Genomic DNA, 19,612 nt, shown 5'->3' on the forward strand with positions numbered 1-19,612 from the left:
TGATGAAAAGAAATTACTAAATTCCTAAATGTTTCTATTGCCTACTAAGAATTTAAAAGTATTAATGTTAATTGAATAACCCAAAAATATAATTATTGTTTCTTTCTTTGCCATGGAAATGATCTAATTATTGTTATACACTGTATATTAAAATTAATTGAAGGCTATCTAATATTGATTATCACAATCATTTTCATAGCAGTGTTTAAAATGGAATAGCCTTGTTTACAGCCTTTACCCTATACTGGTAATGGAACAGTCTGTTGTATCGTTTCCTGTGGCGGGAGTTACCTAATTGGATCAGTTATAACAGAGTGTTTCCTATGGCTCACCACATGTATTAAGTTGTATTTATTTTCTTTTTGCTAACTACTACAAGGATATTCACCATGAGATTCTCGGCCTAAGCCCAGCTCTGGAAGCTGTCCAAAACCAAGCTCAGCAAATTACAGAACAGACTGAAAACTGTGAAGAGAAGGAGCAGGTTATTGCTGTAGTGAATTCAATCCAACAGAAGTTGTCTGAGCTTCAGCATGACTCATCCAAAAAGGGGGAAAGGCTATCAGAGGCTGTAGAAATATGGGAGGCTTATCAAGATGCCTTGCATAGTGTTGAGGACTGGATACAAAAAAGCCAACCAATCATCGCAACTGATCTTGATCTCGATAACCCAGATGATGTTGCCAACCAGTTGCATGTTCATAAGGTTAGCAAAATGATTCATGAAAATAATAATACAAATTTATTTGTGTTTTGTGTGAAACATAAACACATTTTTATTTTATGTTACGATTATATAGCAATTAAGTAAACTATTAAATTATTAAGGAACTAAATAAAAAATTATGAATTTTAAAAATAATATAGGCTTAGTACATGAGAGTAAAACAACAGCTTTTTTTATTTTTAGCAATACATATTGACACTGCAAAAATAATGAAAAAATAAAAAGTTATTATTATTATTATTATTATTATTATTACTATCAAATGCTTAGATATTATTGTAAATAATGTATCATTCCACCACATTTTGTTCATAATTAAGATTTAATACTATGATGTGCTTTGTTCATCAAAATAGATATAATATTCTTGCTTGAAAAGCCTAACACAACCATGACCTTGTTATAAACTTTAATGAGGTCACAGGATAGCAGTAGTAGAATACAGTTGGACAGTGTTTATTTATAAATCTTAATGCTTTGAAGGGCAACTGACAGTTGTTTTTTTTTTTTTTTTTTCGTGAATACTTGATTAAGAATAAATACATTTAATTTAGCAGTCTATTTCGTGAATACTTACCTGGATAAACCGACTAATTGTTGGCTAATTGTTTGAGACAAATAAATGAAATGAAATAATTGCCATTGTTCCCAAACGGAACACCCCTTCAAAATAAATGGAACAGTCCAACCCAGGGCGCCACATACAAACCGTCTCCCTAACAATCTTCCTCATTCCCTTTTCGACCTTCGTTGGAAAGTGAACCTCCTTCAGAGTGCTCTATCATAGATTGATTTGTGTAATTGGTATATATTACACGTTTGCTTCAGTGTTGTTGAAATACCAACATTTAATAGTATGTTATTTTTGATGCGAATTTTCATGTAATCATTAAAAATTCTCAGTATATTTAAATTATTTGTTATATTAGGTTTTTAGTTAATCCTGTAGTTAACTTTTATAATATATTAATTTAATTAATTTGATATATGTATTTATTTATTATCATTTTGGATTATCACCAGTGTAGGTATTTCCCCATATCAAAATTACTCTCATTTAGTTTTTTAATTGCATTAATAAATAGAACCACTGTTTGTTTTATTTAATAATTATTCAGTATTTACATTGGTAATTTTTTTTTGGTAGGATGTTGTTGCTATATCACCAAGAATTCATGAAAATCTTGAAACAATGAATACAGCTGCAGGAAAGCTTGCTACTGTCTGCAACACAGCACCTTTAGTGGAGAAGGCTGTCGAGATGAATGAGGTAGCAACTGAACTTGAGTCGTCTGCTACACAACGCTTGCAAGCGCTAGAAAGACTGGCCAATGATTGGCAGGATTATCAGCAGCGAGCTCAGAAACTTGAGAAGGAACTTCAGGAGTTGAAAGAGATCCTGATGGATCCAGAGTCGAATGAGAAGAATTTGAATGAGCAACTTGAGCTAACGCAGGTGACTGAAATTAAATTATATTATGCAGACACTTGTGAACTTAAATTCAAACAGGTTCTTTCATATGGGTATTTGTATTGCTGATCATTTTTAGGGTGCATAATTTGTAGTTCCTATGTTGCTATGTTATACAAATAATGAATGTGTATGAGTGCAACGTAATATGTTCCATAAGGTGAAAGATTGAGTGTTCAATATTCACGAGGCCTAGCTGAGTTCAATAGAAGACTCAGTCTTTCACCAAATGATATATTCTATCCCATTGTACGAATGAGAAATATTCATTATTTGTTTTGTACAATGTGTGCAAATTGATAAAGAAAAATATGCCTAGGCCTAGCCACTTTTTGTTGTCTCAATAGGCCACATACAACCGACCTAGGCTAGGAATCGATAATTCAGGTTTGGCTAATAAATACTGTATGCTGTCATATAGGTATATTGAATTACATGCATTTTATTTTCTTTGATTTTCAGGAAATCCATGATTGCAATTTGTTTTTGGTAGATTTAATTTTACAGCATTTTAGACACTTTAGTTATTTCCATATAAACAAATCATAGGTTTCTAGAATACTACCATGATAAAGTAAGTGAGTCACTTTAGATACACCCTTCATTATTATGCTAATTTGTTTAGATGATGTAAGATCAATTTGATATTTTAGTTTATATGCTAAGGAATGTTACATTGACAACTGATATATATGTGATCCTGTACATCGACTAAAACGTTGTGTTCACAACTTTGTCAGCCACTGCCGTCTGTATTTTTATGTATGTATTTACATAAGATTTGTTTACATAAAGAGATAAACTTGTGGCAATTTTTTTAGGAATACTAATAAATTGTAAATAGTAAATAATATAATAACTTAAAGAAATGTAATATATTTTTTTGTATTACACAGTGTTTATGTAGTATTTTTTATGAAATACTGCTATTGACATTCCACTGTTTTAGATACCAAAAAAAAAAAAAGCAAAAGAAAGGGCTCTGATCTTTATGAAATAGCGCTATATAGCACTATATAAATGATGTAATGTATGTATGAAGGTGCATTATATATCTAATAACAATGAGTCTTGATTTAACATTTTTTGGGGTTTTTCTTCAAAGGATGTTGTTGCAGATTTGAATGAATTAAAAGAAACTCTTCAAGAACTGCAGAAAAGGAAACAACAACTTATTGGATCACATCACCCAACTCACACAGATCCTAAACTTGCAAATCTAGAAGAGGAATTGGACAAGATTGAAGAAATAACTCAAGATAACCAAGACCTTTTGGAACAGTCCATTCACCAACAGGTAACTTAATAACTAATAATAAATATTATTCATAATAATAATAATAATAATAAAAATGATAATAATATATAATGATAATTATGGTAATATTAATAATGAGTGATGATAATAATATAAATTAATAACAATTATAATGAATTAAAATGTAATTTTTATACTTAGTATTATATGAGCATAGGCACAACAACTTCTCTTTTGTGTTGGCAGAGTTAAATGGGTCATGTTTGGGTCAAAGGTCACACATGGTATGAGATCTGGTTATCTTAGATACAGACATTTCAAATCATGTGCTTACATTTTTTGATGTATTAAGTGGGGCGGTCACTGTGTATGACAGTCGTATTGGCCGACGCGATTCTATGGAGAATGCAATGCCACAAGAGATCGGTTTTAATGACGATCCATTCAGACTGCCACCAAAAATCAGTAGACAGCATCGTGTTGTCTGTCGCTAGCAGGGAGCAGAGTTGGATTCATCGTACAACCGTCGTATGATATAACCATGGAGGTATTATTAGAAGGAGATACTCGAAAAAGCTACGCACACGCATAGCTATGCAAATGAACCAAGAACAAAGCTGCCGCAGCGTGTGAAGAGCGTTTGCGCGATGCCTTTGAAGTCTAATGTGTTCCCCGCCACCAAATGCTCAGCAGGCTTTGATTACCAAAAGATTGAACACGGCAAAATGGAGAGCACATTCTTTTCTCAATGCACACCACTTACAGTCAATCACTATGGCTGCGCAATCGTTTCCATCTTGAAGCTAATACATTGATCTTTCAAGAAATACCAAACATAGTAATATTTTCTAAAAAAAAGAGTTTCGAATTTAATGAAACATTTACATCAGCTTTAAAAGTATGGTATATTGCAACTTGAATTTTCATAAATTGGATAAAACTCGATTATTCCAATTTTAACAGATATTAATTAAGGAATGATGAAGGATTATAATAAACTAAGTCATTGTAGGGTTAACGAGGGTTATCTATTCAAAAATTCAATCCAGAATCGGAGTAATTTTCAGTTTTACGCTGCCTTAGCTTTATAGTCACACAAATCGATCTTTAGACAAAATTATAATGAACACAGAAGTAATTTTAACAGAAATATACACATAATAACATACTAAAAGTCCGAAAAAATTTAAAGATATTTAATGGGTTAAAATCTGAAAACGCTTTATCACACAACTGCTGTGCTGGAGCGTATAAACACATGTCGTTGCCAAGTTGTTGCTAACGAAAAAAATGTGAATTATAAGGTAATACGCCCGCGCGCGATCCAAAGGTCTCTGTGCTGGAGCGTATTAAACCATAGAGATATAATGAGAATACTAGAGCGCTAACTGCAATGTATTCGATGTTCGAAATACGCAGAGCTGTGTGTGTGTACAATCCAAGATGGCTGCCATAGATTCAGCCAATCAAATTTCACCTAAGCACTATAATTTTCAATGACGCCCTCAATTTACACAGAAAGTTCAGTACTGCTAGTTACCCGTATGTTTGAAACTCGAGTGTTGCGGTGTATGGGTGTAATGTACACGATTTTATTTTTTTTTAAATATTTGAATAAGATGCTCTACTTGGCCTCTTTTTGGCTACGATAGTTCAAATTGTTATTATCAATACTAATTATCATTAATCAAATAATCAGTCAGAGGGCTTAATTATGGTAATAATATGTATAATAAGCCTGAAGGTGGCGCTTTCCTACGGCGGCCATCTTGGATGGTACACATACATAACTCTGCATTGCTTCGCCATCTTGTCAGCACTCTAGTTGTTTAATAACTCTATGGTATGAACGCATGTTGTTGCTAACAAAAAAATGTGAATTATAGGGTAATACGCCCGTGTGCGATCCAAAGGCGTGGAATACATTGGTTTGTCGCTTCAACGGGATCTGTTGCCAAGTGATCTCCTTCTCAATAATACATCCATGATATAACTAAAGTACATTACGTTAAAGAATATATTTCCCACTTACTATTTCAGTTTTATTTGAGAAAGACCATTCATTTTTGTTCATATTTTGTTTTGCTTTTCAGGATAGTTTTGTGGCACATCTTGAAAAACTTTCCAGAAAGATGTTGGAAGCTCAGGAGATGGTGGTCTCAACGCCAATAACTGCTGATGACATACCAGGACTAGAACATCAACTGAGTCAACATGATGTAAGGGAGACTGTTAATTGTTAATTTGGTTTGATAAAATAACCCTTTTATTAAAATTCATGATATACTTTGAAACCACCGATTGAGATAATGTGATAGATATAAATAATTGATATAGTAAAAAGCTTATGGTGAGTTATTAGTCTTTTTTTTTTATTGCGGGAAATAAAAGATTATTGTATTATTTTATTGTAAAGATACATGCATATGAACATGATAAAAATAGTGGATGTATGTTTGTATGTATGCATATTTGTGCATATATATTTAATATACATACACACAAAATACATGTGATGTAAAAATAAATTGAAATTAGCATTATGCTTTGGAAAAATACTCTATAATTTGAACTATTACAGTAGACTAGTACCACTCTTAACATTATGTAAAACTTTATTCAAAACCATTGAAATAATATGGTCATGCTTTTTGCTAAACATAATCATACCAGGTAGTTTTAAAGTTAAAATGCTATTAAATGTGTTAGAGTACAGCTTGATATTTATGCTCCCTACAGACACAGGAATTGGTCTAGGTCCAAAAAATGAAAACAATGCCGAAGCTATGGATAGAAAACTTCAGTTTTGTTTTCAGGCCTACATTGTAAACAAAATACAATACCAGTAAATACAAATCAATGAAACATATGTAAACAAAATTAATTTTCTTGTTAAATTAGAAATTACTCTATTACCAGCAACTTCTCATTTGTTTTAAATATTACCCTTCAGTGTTTACAAAACCATTTATGAGTATGACATTATGGGACATGAATGGAATGTTCTGTTACAAAATTTCATGTGTTTCTCCTTATTCTGGTACAAATATTCATTATTCACTATGATATTGATGATTTTCTGCAGGCATTGTCATCAGAACTGCAAACGTTCGAGATTGGTATAAAGGATATAAACACAAAGAAGATAGAATTGCAAGAACAAGCCAACCGTCTACAGGAGGCTCGTAAAAAAGCAAAAGAAAAATTGGATTCTACTTCTACTCCAGTTTCTTATGAAAAACCAGTAGAAGCATCAGAGGTGAAAGACACAGTGGAGAGACCTAAAGAAAAACTAGAGTATACTTTGTGTCTAGCTTCAAAGCCTAGACTACCATTTGAAGATCTGAAAGAAGAAGGAAATGTCTGCCTTGAGGCTGTCGCCAGAGAGCTCACTAAGCCTTCATCAAAAAAGCATAAAAGAAAGTTGACCGAAGAAGATGTGCCAGAAAGTGGTCTAGGCAGCTCTGCTGAATTTCCTGAAGAATATTCACCAACGACAAAGTGGACAACTGAGAGTTTTCCGGACAGAATGTCTGGTTTTTCATCTATCAAAACTTTGCCAGAACTGGTTCTTAGAAGTCGCAACAGAAATTTAGCAGATTGTGTTTCTGAGGATGAGATAGATGGAAAGGTTTCTGGAGAGAGTGATGCTGCCTCGCTGCCATCCTTTGCTAGTGGTATATCCTCACCTGCATTCTATACACCAGATAACGGTAGTCCTTTACACTCACAAGATGAAAATGATGAGGATGATGGTACACCAGTTGGAGCATCTCCTGACCTTTCTGCTCTTGGAATGTTTCAGCGAATATTGCAAATTAAAGAAAAGTCTCCAAAAACAGAGGAAACAGATGGGTCACTAGAGATTGTGATACCAGAGGAAGAATCTCATATTTGGAAGCCTTTAATTGAAGCCCCTAGTCCATTGGTTGAAGTGTCAGATGTCTACCCAATTGCTCAGGAGGAAAGATCACTTTCATTTGAAGATGAATTAATAGATGAAATGGAAGTTCCAAAACAAAATGTTGAGATCAAGCCATTGAAATTAAATTTACCAGATGCTCCAACACCCCCACCATCCCCAGTAGGAGAGCATAGACCCTCAGTGTCATTCAGTGATGATGATATAGCAATACTTGAAAATTATTTACAACCTCCAGAAAAAATTTCTCTTAGTGACATGCAACAGGAATTGGCAAAGCTAGAAGTTGATCCATCTCTGATTCTAAGCAGCACTGGCATTGATGCAAGATCTTCTTTTCCTATTATTGATGAAAGTATTGACAGATCTTGTGTCTCACCGGTTGAAACCCCTCTTCAGGAGCTTCTTGATAAGGGTAATAATCTGCCAGCAGAAAAGCTTTTTCCTGAGAAGAGAGGTCCTGTGCATCATGTGAAATTCCATACTCCACTAGTTCAAGGAGAGTTAGAGGAGGATAATATTCCAGAATTGGACTTAAGTGAAAAACCTGCAGTTGATGGAACAAGTCACCTCTATGCTCCAAGCTTTCTTGAGAGTTATCCTATGTCACAAGCAGTTTCTCCAGTTAGGCAGCCATTCAGGAACCAAGCACCACCTCGTGGTTCAACATGGCAATCATCCACATCCCCAAGATCATCACATGAACCTGAGGCATCATTAGCTGTTTTGTCTCCACAGTCAAGGGTTGCAATCGGATCAGCTGTGAGTCCAATAAAGCCAGTAACTCTTCCAAGTGGTCTGCATCTTGACGATGAACCCAAACCCAGAATGCTGTCTTTCACGGATGTTGATGACGATAAGAAAGTTGAAGATCTTAACAAGTCATGGATTCACCTTCAGAACAAGGTAGATTGCAAATTGACTTAATAAACCCATCCTTATTATACTACAAAAAAATGTATATTATTCTGTAAAGACTGTGATAGTTCAACTTTTTAGTTCCAATTCCAATTGTAGTCAAGTCAATGTGAAGCGGTGATAATATTCTGTATCTTTTCTTCCCTAGATGCAAGAGAAGCAAAACCAACTGAGAGAAGCTTTGAAACGTCAAGTTGCCTACCAGGATGCCTTATCACAAGTCAGCATTGACATGGAAACTGCAGAGTCAACTATTGAAGAAATTGAACAACTCTCTGAACTTCCGCAGAAGATTGAACATGTCAAGGTGAGAGTTATTCCATAGGGATAATAATTCTTTGTTTTTAGAATAATAAGTATGTAAGCCACTAATATATTTTTGCAAAACCAAAGAAAAAATATAATAAAAATCATAATACTGAAGATGTTGATTTCTTGTTTATATTATTAGAAAGCATAGTAACAGTTTATATTATTAGAAAGCATAGTAACAGGCCAACTATGGACAGGTTAATATTTCATAAATGATAATGTGTGTAAAACTACTATAGAAATCATCATTTATTTTTATATCATTGCCATAATAATCACCATATATCTTTATCTATTTCCTCTAAGGTTCTTCTTGATGAATTAGATGACATCAAGAATGCAATTGAGGCTGTTCATGACAAGGGAGAACGTATTCTGCTGCCTGGAGATGTCAACAGTAGAGAAGCTATGTTAGCATCTTTAGACCTCCTGCAAGAGAAGGTTGGCAGACTCAAGCAGAATGCCAAAGATCTCTGCTATGATGCTGAGGTAGGCACATTTTCTTTTCATGTAAGGCAAGGGTACTTCAGTCAATAGCCTTAACATAGGCTCTATTTTAATTTTAAACCCTCATTGCGTATGGTTCAGTTGGCGCAGTCAAGTCTTCTCTGTTAAGGACCTAATATATTAGCCACTGTTTTTACTTTAAAGAATACAGTGCATCTTGTGGTAAGTAGGCGGACACTCTGGTACTCTAGTTCGAATTAGGCCTAGTCATTGTGAAAGGATTGACCACTAACCACCTTTCTGCAGCAGCTATGATACTCATGATACCTCACCTGAGTCTGACAGTAAAAACATATTTACAAAAATGACGAGGTGGACTGCACTTTAAAGAAGACATACAATTTTTTGATTTAAACAGAGGCATTAAGTTCTGTTGGTGATTATAGTCTTTATTTCTTTTTATTTATTCATCTGTTTTTATATTGAAGGCAAAACATAAAGAACATGAGGAGAATATCAGCAAGCTTGAAGCTTGCCAAGAAGAACTGCAGTTTATTCATGATTGGACTTCAGAGTTGACATTGACTCTAGAAGTTGAGAATGAAGATGAAGAAGAGGAGGAACTTGAACCAGATATTGCTGGAATTCAAGAAGAAATCATAAAAAACCAGGTAGAAAATCTATCTCTTTATATTAACATCAGTTGGCTATTCACAGGGCTCCCAAGTCTCCAGCAACTTCTCCCACAAATTTATAAAATTTGCAAGTTTTTACCACTTTATTTTCAATTGTCTCATGGAAGTAAATGTGCTAAGAAAGCTCACTTAACCAGGAAGTGCCTAGTTGGGACCCCTGTATTCATAAGGTGCACATGTTAGTCGATCTTATGTAGTAGTAAAATAGTCCTGTAATTTACAAAAGCTTACTTGTTATGATCCATGTCTCATTTCGAAGTTATTTTACACTGTTAAACAGTAATTCATAGTTATAATTAAATTTTTGTCCCAAATTCTATCACAAACTGTAGTTTTGAACAATGTCGTCTGCAAAAGGCAAATATGCAACTTAATACATAACACTCATGTTATGTAGTGATTAGCACACTATTATATATTTTGCTAGGGAGCCCTCTATATGGATGTTTTGTTGAATATAATGTTCAAAACTGTAGTAATCATATTGCTGTATTTAGGTTTTTTTTTTTATTTATTTCAACTTATTATATTTATCAATTTATTTCATCTTTTCTGTCTATTTTTTTTTTCATCATTTTTAAGAGAGTACAAAATATACTCATTTGGGTGACTTCCCCCTTCATAATAAAATGAAGATTGTTATTTTGAATCCTTTTACATTTATAAAGGTTACATACACTGTTTATCTACCCTAGTGTATGTTTTGTACTCCTGTAGGAATGATTAAAGACATGGATAATGCAAAATTCAGTATACTGTACAATATTTTTTCAAATAATAAGTATGGCATATGATAAGCTTGAATGGTTAGATTTTTTTTCTTTTGAAATGGTTAATATTCTATCAAGAGACAAAATTATTTCAAAATACAAAATTCTCGCCATCACAATTCCTTGAAGTTTAATTAATGATTTACCTTTAACAAAAGTGCATATCAAAGAATATAACAATGCTATTAGAGCTCTAATATGTACTGTGATTGGATGAAGGGATACGTTGCGTGCCAAGGTTTGATTTAGCCTGTAGCAAAATATATATCATAATATAAGTAAGATTTACTTCAAGGTCAGAAACGTAATATAAAGTAGCATTTGTCTAATCAAGTGTTCTCAAAGTAGTATATAATCATTAGTTGGTTTATGAAACCTTTAGGATTGTCTACTACAAAATATAATAAGGAGACTGTGTTTTGAGCATCTATTTAGGTTGATGTGGGTGTAAAATACATTACTTTAATATTTTTTATTGTATAAAATTTTATAATATTTAATAATAATAATAATAATAATATGTTGTTCTTATATAGCTTAATGCCTTAACAAAGCCTCTATGCGCTTCACATTATTACCCCGGTCATTGGATCAAACACATATGGAACACATTAAACACTAAATTAAATTATTAAATTAAATTATATCTCCATAATATTGCGGCTAGTAAACAGCGCAGTGTTTGAACCTACCAGGTACCCACTTGTACTCCTGGGTGGAGAGGGGCAACCGTAGATAAAGTGTCTTGCCCAAGGACACAAGTGATTTGCACAGCGAGAGCTTCGAACCCCCGACCTCGAGGTTGGGAGTCCAAGCCACAACCGATGCGCCAACCACTTCTACAAATGACAGTGATATGTATGTAGGCTTGGTTTTGAGAAAATGTGTGACTTCCAAATTGCTTGAACCCATGGCCCTACAGGTATGCTTTGGAGAAAAGCAATCCAAACCACGTCTCAACTCTTACTATTAATTAGGCAAAATAAAATTGTGTCATCTATGCCTGAAGGACACAAAATCTAAAAATCTGGGCTGATTATTGTTGGGAAGCCCAACAAGATACTTGTATGATATATGAAAAGGGAACTCTTCCAGCCTTAGTTAATTAATTGTCATACCTTAATCATGGATTTTAGCCTTGTGGGTACCATTTTAATAGAGAAAATGTATGTGGTAAGTTAGGTTGGCATATGAAACAAACATTTTAATTTAATCAAAAAAACATTTGTATCATTTGAGAATGAGAACATTATTGCATCTTGTATTGTAATTTCCTGTGAAAAAGTGAAATAAATTATCTGTATCTATACCGACTGACAAACTATGATTTCACTTAGCAACACATAAATAAACCCTGATTTCCATGTATTACTTTCGTTAGAACATATTTTTTTTACAGGCTAAGTGTTTTATAAATTTAACAACAAAAATACAATATGAGTTTATTCTCAATAATTATTCAATCAATTTGTATATACGGTATATATAAATATATTCTTTGCCTCTTGGCAATCTTGCTCTCACATATTTTTTATTTATTTATTAAATTGTAGGATAGACTAGCTAGATATCATTTTTACTAGAGCTCCTGTGAGTACTGTTCCAGTGAGCCCCTAACTTTTGGGGCTTCAACGAGCTGGAGAATGGAGCAGTGGAAATAATGATTCTGCATTTTATGCCTTTTCTTTATTTGTTTTTTTTGTACAGTAGTATTAGGATATTCATTGGGTATATTTCCTTTTGTTTATGTAAATCACATAGAGGCAACTTACTTCTATATGTGCTATATAAGACTTACATTATTGTTGTTTGATTATTTTTATTTTTATTTTTATTATTATTATTTTTATTATTATTATTATTATTATTTTTATTATTATTATTATTTTCATTATTATTATTATTGTTATTGTCATATTTTTCTAAATTTATACTGTTGTATTGTATTTTTCTAGTCTTATGTAAAGTGCGTTTGAACATGAATATTAATGAAAAGGGCAGTGCTCTAAATTTGTTAAATAAATACAATAATTAAAAACAATATATAATTTTTAAGCTTTGTCCACTTTTGTAAATTTTATGTAATTTTAAATAACTATGCTCATTGTAATGTATCAGTTACTACAAGAAAGATATTTAAAAAAATTTAAAACTTGAACTATATATAACATGTGACCACATAGGTACCACAAAAGCCACAATTCAAATTGGAAAATACACCAAAATGTGATACATTGTTTGCTCTATTAAAATGACAACCAAGCCTGCATTGACTTGACATGCTTACTGACCACACTTGACAACAATAGGCCTAGCTTTTATTTTTTTCTAGGATGGCTTTACATACAATTAATGGAATTTTGTAACTATTCAAATTATTTAATACCAGTAGAATTTGAATAGTCAATGAGTCTGTGATTCCTATCCTATGATTACTAAAGAATCAACAGTTATTTTTGTATTTAGTATTTATGAGTCTCCCTACTGCAACAATTTTGTAATTGAAAATGCTAGTATTGCTGCTGTATGCCATTGTAAAATAACTAGTTAACTATAGATTCCCATCCGTTTATTCTCTGTGAGTGTATTATAATTAAAGGTATGTGGTTCTATTTCTATATCTGATTAGGTGAACAGTGTAGGTCTGTGTAATTTGTGTTAGCATTCATACATTATAAACTTAGTTGCAATTAACTCAAATTTTAAGATTTTTTTATGGAACATGGTTGCAGCCATGAAGCCAATGTATGTTAAATATTTAAAATGTTTTTCTTTGAGGCTTGCAATTCATTAGACAATTGATTTCTGACAATATTTTGTTTTCTGTTTTTGGACTTTTGGTATTTTTTATTTAAATTTAAACCATATCTCTGTAAACAGTTTTTTTTTTGTGGAGTATTTATATTTTTAAATACTTACCTGGATTTGAAACAAAATTGCTAATATTCCAAGAAAATGAACACCCCTTAAATAAGAATGAATTCAGAGATTAACCATGTAAATATGTCAGTCATAGTCACATACTGTTTTGTGTATGTTGGTTGAAATATCACAAATTTATTCATTTATTTTAATTTACAGAATCGTTTGCTGGAAGTCAGTCGCAAACTGCAGAAGTTGGATGACATCCAATCATTCCTTGAGGATACACTCGCGGTAGAAGAGATTCCTCTTGGTTATGAACTTCTAGATCGAGAGGCTGAGCAGCGAGAGCAACTGGAGAAGTTGAAACAAGAGCTGAGCGATAAACAAGGGAATTTGTGTGCTAATCGTGATGCCGAACGACTTGTGCAAGAGTACAAGGTTATGCAAGATTGGATAGAGAAGAATCAGGCAGCCTCTAGCTTTCTGTTGTCACCAGAGGAAGCATGCTTTAATGTTGAGATGCTACAGCAACAAGCCCAACTTCAGCAGGTAGGATTTATTGTCTGTCTTTCAGTAAAATTATTCAAAGAATTTATTTCCAGAATTAATATTTCCTGTTTGTTGCTTGTTTAACCATGGAAGAATTTTGCACACTAGTTGAGGCTTTGGCTCTTAACCTTAAGCTCAGGAGTTGAATCCTTGTTGCGTATTTCTCTTTTTCTGTTCATCATTGTCTACTTTATATCAAACAGTGAGCCAATTTGGTATTTCTTAGATTTCATCTATTTCTACTAATGTAAATACCTTGTTCCTTGCGTATAAGCCCTACCACCTTAATCATACAGTTATGTTTAATGTGTGTTTTGGGCAAGTACCCATTAAAAATATCATTAAGTCAAGGCATATAAAATTGTAGTTTCGAAAAAAAGTTTAATTTTTATGAATACAATAAATATATATAATGTAATATATTGTCACTAGAGTTTTTGTGATTTATATGTATGCTTTCAAAATAATTAATAGGGCTATTCCATATATGGTATTTTTCTGTCCATGTTTGTAATCAAAAGGATACTAACAGATTAAGCAATGTCAAATATTTATAGGCCCTTAAACAATAATCCAAAAATATAATTATTATAATGTTGGCTTAACATGCCTATATGTTATCACTGAAAAAAAACTCATTAAATCAAATTGATGCACATTGCCAATGTGGTTTTCAAGGTTACCGTGTAATAATATTTTCTAATAATAAAAAAAAATACTGTAACAATATAATGAACAGATAATTCTTAGTGGTAGTAGGCTTACTGTAGCATTTCTCAATACATATTTTTGTGCCTTGCTACAGGCTGTTGGAATATCAGACATATTCATATTAAAATATTTTGGACAAAATATCTGGTTTATATACATTATCAAGTACAAAAATAGATAAATGTCCACGAAACAAGTACAATGCAAAACATTATAATGCAGAAATTCCCAAAAGCTAAAATTGACACCTTAATTAGTGGTAAGACACCCTAAAACATATTGAAAACAAAGTGATAATAGTTTTAGTATAGAGAAACACCTCCACTGGTAATAAATAAGGATCATAATAAATTATTTTAAAAATGTAACATTATTTGAAACCAAGACAATTGTTCTGACAGATTGTCATTCCAATACTCTACCAACTAAGCTATGAAGCTAAGTAGTATCAGGGAGTTGATATAGTGACACACTTTGACTCTCCAATTTAATATGAGACCATTTTTTAAGTCACTTGAAAGGAACTATATTTGGAGAAACACTTCCACTGTTGATAATTAAAGATGATATATGTACCATAGAGGGATAAAATATTTTATTCATTCATGTATGAAAAGTAATATAAAGGTACCAGTCATTTTAACTGGATAACACATTGGCTGTTTGTATAGTTACCTAATTAATAGGATATGATACAAAAGAAGTACTATTATTTAATAGTTGCCATAAATTTAATTAATCAATTTTGTTATTACAGCATCCATGGTTTTCATGTTCTAGTTACTGTAACAATACTAAAGATTTGTTAATGACACAGTTACTTGCATCAGTGAGCCTATTAATTAAACACACAATTAACATCCATTCAGAATACTCTAGAAAAAGCAATAGCCAATCACAATATAGTATGTGTCATCACATCCCTATTTGCATAATCTAATGACCTCAGCAGTTCAAAGCGTTAGTGGGAATCTCCACTTGTGTAGTATTCATTAAAGCATTGTCGTCTGCTATGTAGTGTGTTGTGTAGTTGAGTGTAGTACCTGTAGTTTATAGGTTTAAAACAAGGTCTCATTAATTAAATGTGTAATAATTCTGTATAAAATGTTGGGAAATTAACATGGAATTTAGCATGTGCTAGTGGCAGAACTGTGGACCGTGCAATTAGTAGCATCGTGTGTTTCAACCACCGTACTTGAAGTGGTAGTAAAGCTGTGATTCTGGATCAATGTCTTTTTGTTTGGAATAGAAACATACTTGAAGATTTTTCTTTTAATTAGTGGTCTACGTGTCATAGAATAATATGGTCACTTGGTACAATATGTCAACAGATGGAGCTGTGTACATAAGTCAATATGTGCCCTGGACTTTGATAACAAATTGGTTGTCACGGTGATGTGTATCTACCACTCTATAATATCTACAAAAGATTGGATGTGAATTATTTTGAGGGTGGTACTCTTACAAAAGGGTCATTGTCGAACATTTTGGATTTTTTAAACGTTAGAAATAGGATTTTGAAAATGACTACACCAAAGAGACGTAAGCTGCAGACTTCTAGTAATAATGTAAGTTTTCAATGGTCTGACCTGACCCTGTTTTTTCATGACATACGATGACACTCTATTGACACTATATGATAAAATACAGCAGTATGATAATTTCATAATTTGTCGAGGGTAAAAAAATCACCTACTACATTTATACAGTAGGCCAATGCATATTAACAATTTTATTACAGTTAATGTTTGATTTGATTTTTTTTGTCTGGTTTTTGTACAATTTATTGGTGTAGATATACATTCATTCTGTTTACTGTATTTAAGAAAATATGGGCAAAGTGCAGCCCACAGGCCACGTGTGGCCTGACCGCAATGTTGCTGTGGCCCGCGAAAATAATTAAAAAAGCCCTTTATGTGCAGCCCTTCTATGTAAAAAATAATGTTAAAATTGAGCATAAAACGATGTAAGAGTCAGTGTATGAAGGTTCTTGCAAGCACATTGAAAATGCCATAAATTCACTTTGACCCTTCAACCCATTTTTATTCCCGCTCCTGTAATAAGAACATGCTTTGTAGTACTGGTTCAGTATATGAATATATGTTCAGCAAAACATAAGAGTAATTAAAATTTCATGGCCTTATACAATATAATCAATAAGCATATTGTTCACTATCGATTTAAATAATATCAAGTTTTATTTTCAAATGTTTTAAAACATATCATAAAATTGTTGACATCCTGAATCTGAAGAAATTTGCTTCTCTGAAGCGATGACTGTCTGCTGATTGGCTGATGCTTGCCACCTGTTGATTCTGTTCTGATATTATTTTGAAATGACAGTTGTTGAATTCTCATTAAATATTTTTCACTTGCTTTGTTCTATAAATAAATGGAGTTATTTTTTTAATGCAATCTGCATTTTATTGACGTGCATATATTCAGAATATTATGTCAGAAGTATTATCTCCAAAAATCAGATTGTGTAGGCCTATAGGCAGCTTTTTAGCATACAGTATAGTGATATTAAACATGTTGCTTGTATTTTATACAGTGCCTCCATGGTCAACTGTAGTGATACAGAACTTGCTTTATGTTCCCTGCACATTCATCCTGCAATGTGATCTCATGCTCCCATTGTCTGGCCTATATTCCCAGGCACATTCTTTGTCAGCTTCTCTTCCCTTGTAGTACTGTTTTTTATTTGCAGTGTCAGATTAGCTTGCTAAATCTAGTCTCTGGTGCTGTTTAGTCATGTTGCTCTGACTAAGCTCATTATTTTTTTTGTTTTATTCCAATTTTATACATTTAGAAAAGATAAATTATTTATTTGCCTAATATTACAATTCCAATTGTATGAAAGTTTTTCTGTGATTTAACAAAAAGTTGTTTTTTTTTAAATTTCATTTTTTTGTAGAATTAACATTTTCAAATGTAATTTGCTTTTATTTGATTGTCTTGTACTGTTTTACTATGATTAGCTTTAATAAAACTGAGTCTATGGGTTAAATGCTAATGTAAAGCTTAGCTATACTGGCCTTGACTATTTAGTGTGGTCTCATATCCTTTATGGTTTGTGGTGTCGTAGTATGAATTCTAAACTTATCAAACAATTATAGAAAGTTGCTAAAGATTAAAGTTTGGTGCAATTACAGACAATGACCTCAGTATGACTGGCAATAGTTCGGCAACAATTAGAAAAGGAATTTCTTTCAGGCAGTTCTTACCCAACATTGTCTCAAATTTTGATAGTTTAATAATTGTAAATCCTTGAAAGGTAATTCAAACCACAAAATAAGAGAAAATAACAAAAACCAGGAACAAAGTTTATATTGTATTCTAATGCATTTATTTTTTATTCAATAGCTATTCTTATTAATCAGAGCAAGGAGATTAATTTTAGGATAGATTACACCCAATCACATGAGACATACTGTACTGTAGGCAGTACAGTTTAATATAGCAGTAATACTAATAATAGCAGTAATTGATAGAATCTGTAAAAGGTTATAAAAGTTCATTCACCTTTTAGTAGATAAATCAATATACAGATATTCGTTAACTGTTAATCTGTGGAATGATCCCAGGCAAAGATATTGACCTCTTTAGGGAAGGGTAAAGCCTCCGCCATCAATGATGTTGCACTCGACCACATGGCCATCACAAAGTATCATGGTGCATGTATTTAGTGATGCACAATGTTGTAATGGAGCGAGGTAGTAGAAGTGTGCAAGCTAGTACATGTACAGTTGTGTTTTTGCACAGAGAACAAGAATAATCGCTTTGTAGTTGATCTAAATACAAATAAAAAAAAGTGAACTTTATCAGTAACAATATTGAGATTACCTCATCCTTTTATTTGTTAACACTTCGTGTTAAATTGTAAATTCATCCAGCACGCCTACTGTACACACATTTAATAATTCTTCTTGAAAACTGTTTTTTCCTAAGATTGTATGCAGTTTTTACAGTATATGCCCTCTTTTTTGATTTGGATACAATTATTGTCTATAGTAATAAGCAGACTGGTCCAATATATGATTAAGTAATACCTAATTCCTCTTACAAATATCTGTTTATTATTTGTTTTTCCTCTATTTTTTAATACGGACAATGGATGTCTGAAGTAAAATTTGAATTAAATTATTACGGCTAATTTCATATTTGAGAGCTTGGGGGTTAGCTTAGAATTTCATCATGGTGTCAATATCTTAAATTCATTTTGCTACTTTGAAATGTTTCTTCATGCCAATACTATATATAATGTACATCTTAATATAGTACATCTCTCTTGCAAATTTGTAACATCTGTTATGTCATTTTACAATAATGCTTTTTACTGGTCTCAACTTTTTCTTCTACCTTACAATTGTCTTGTCATTAAAATGCTATGTGTTATATAAATCATGTAATAATTGAAATCAATAACAATTCCTAATTAATCAGTATAATTTAGTAGGTGAATATGGATAGTACAGTCATTTAGTTTGTGATGTTAATTGTTCAAAATAGCTCGCACACGTGATTCAATGCCTAAAACAACAATTCTATCAAGTCTATTTTCTCTGAAGCCATAGCAAGCCTCAAAACAGGAAGCTATTTAAATCAAGTGTTAATAGAATCAGTATCAGTCATATTACAATTAAAAGAATGAAGGATAACCAAGGTAATTCAATCCATTCCTTTTTATTTTTTTATGTTGTTGAAATGCAACTTTATGTCATCTTGCCTTATATTATTTTATTATTAAATACTATTGAACTACTTGTAAAATTATCATGAAATTTTGTTTTCTATATCAATATTACCACATTTTTTGAATTGTTATCAATTATAATAATTATTACTTACAACCTTACTACTGCTGTAGGCTTATTAAGATGCAATATAATATTAAAACTTGTATTATAACCTTAATACAGGCCTACTGCTTCGGCTACTGTATAGTACTGATTTTTATATTACAG

At 32.3% G+C, this 19,612-nt stretch overlaps 1 protein-coding gene across 7 annotated transcripts in view; it reads left to right on the forward strand.

The window, feature by feature from the left end:
- Nucleotides 1–19,612, forward strand: part of LOC117124131 (nesprin-1-like) — a 104,887-nt gene that overhangs the window by 19,537 nt on the left and 65,738 nt on the right. For all 7 annotated transcript variants that reach the window (XR_004447936.1, XM_033270265.1, XM_033270268.1 and 4 more), the window contains exons 26-34: nt 380–706; nt 1,875–2,183; nt 3,304–3,495; nt 5,550–5,675; nt 6,542–8,284; nt 8,445–8,603; nt 8,915–9,097; nt 9,544–9,726; nt 13,602–13,934. Coding sequence is in view for 6 of the 7 variants with exons in the window: in XM_033270265.1 (XP_033126156.1) it covers nt 380–706; nt 1,875–2,183; nt 3,304–3,495; nt 5,550–5,675; nt 6,542–8,284; nt 8,445–8,603; nt 8,915–9,097; nt 9,544–9,726; nt 13,602–13,934 (3,555 nt within the window). In the remaining variant the exon portion in view is untranslated. The remainder of the gene's footprint in view (nt 1–379; nt 707–1,874; nt 2,184–3,303; nt 3,496–5,549; nt 5,676–6,541; nt 8,285–8,444; nt 8,604–8,914; nt 9,098–9,543; nt 9,727–13,601; nt 13,935–19,612) is intronic.

This window comes from Anneissia japonica, unplaced genomic scaffold (assembly GCF_011630105.1).
Source record: "Anneissia japonica isolate Jap-2015-1 unplaced genomic scaffold, ASM1163010v1 scaffold3949_len364153_cov177, whole genome shotgun sequence".
NCBI lineage: Eukaryota > Metazoa > Echinodermata > Crinoidea > Comatulida > Comatulidae > Anneissia > Anneissia japonica.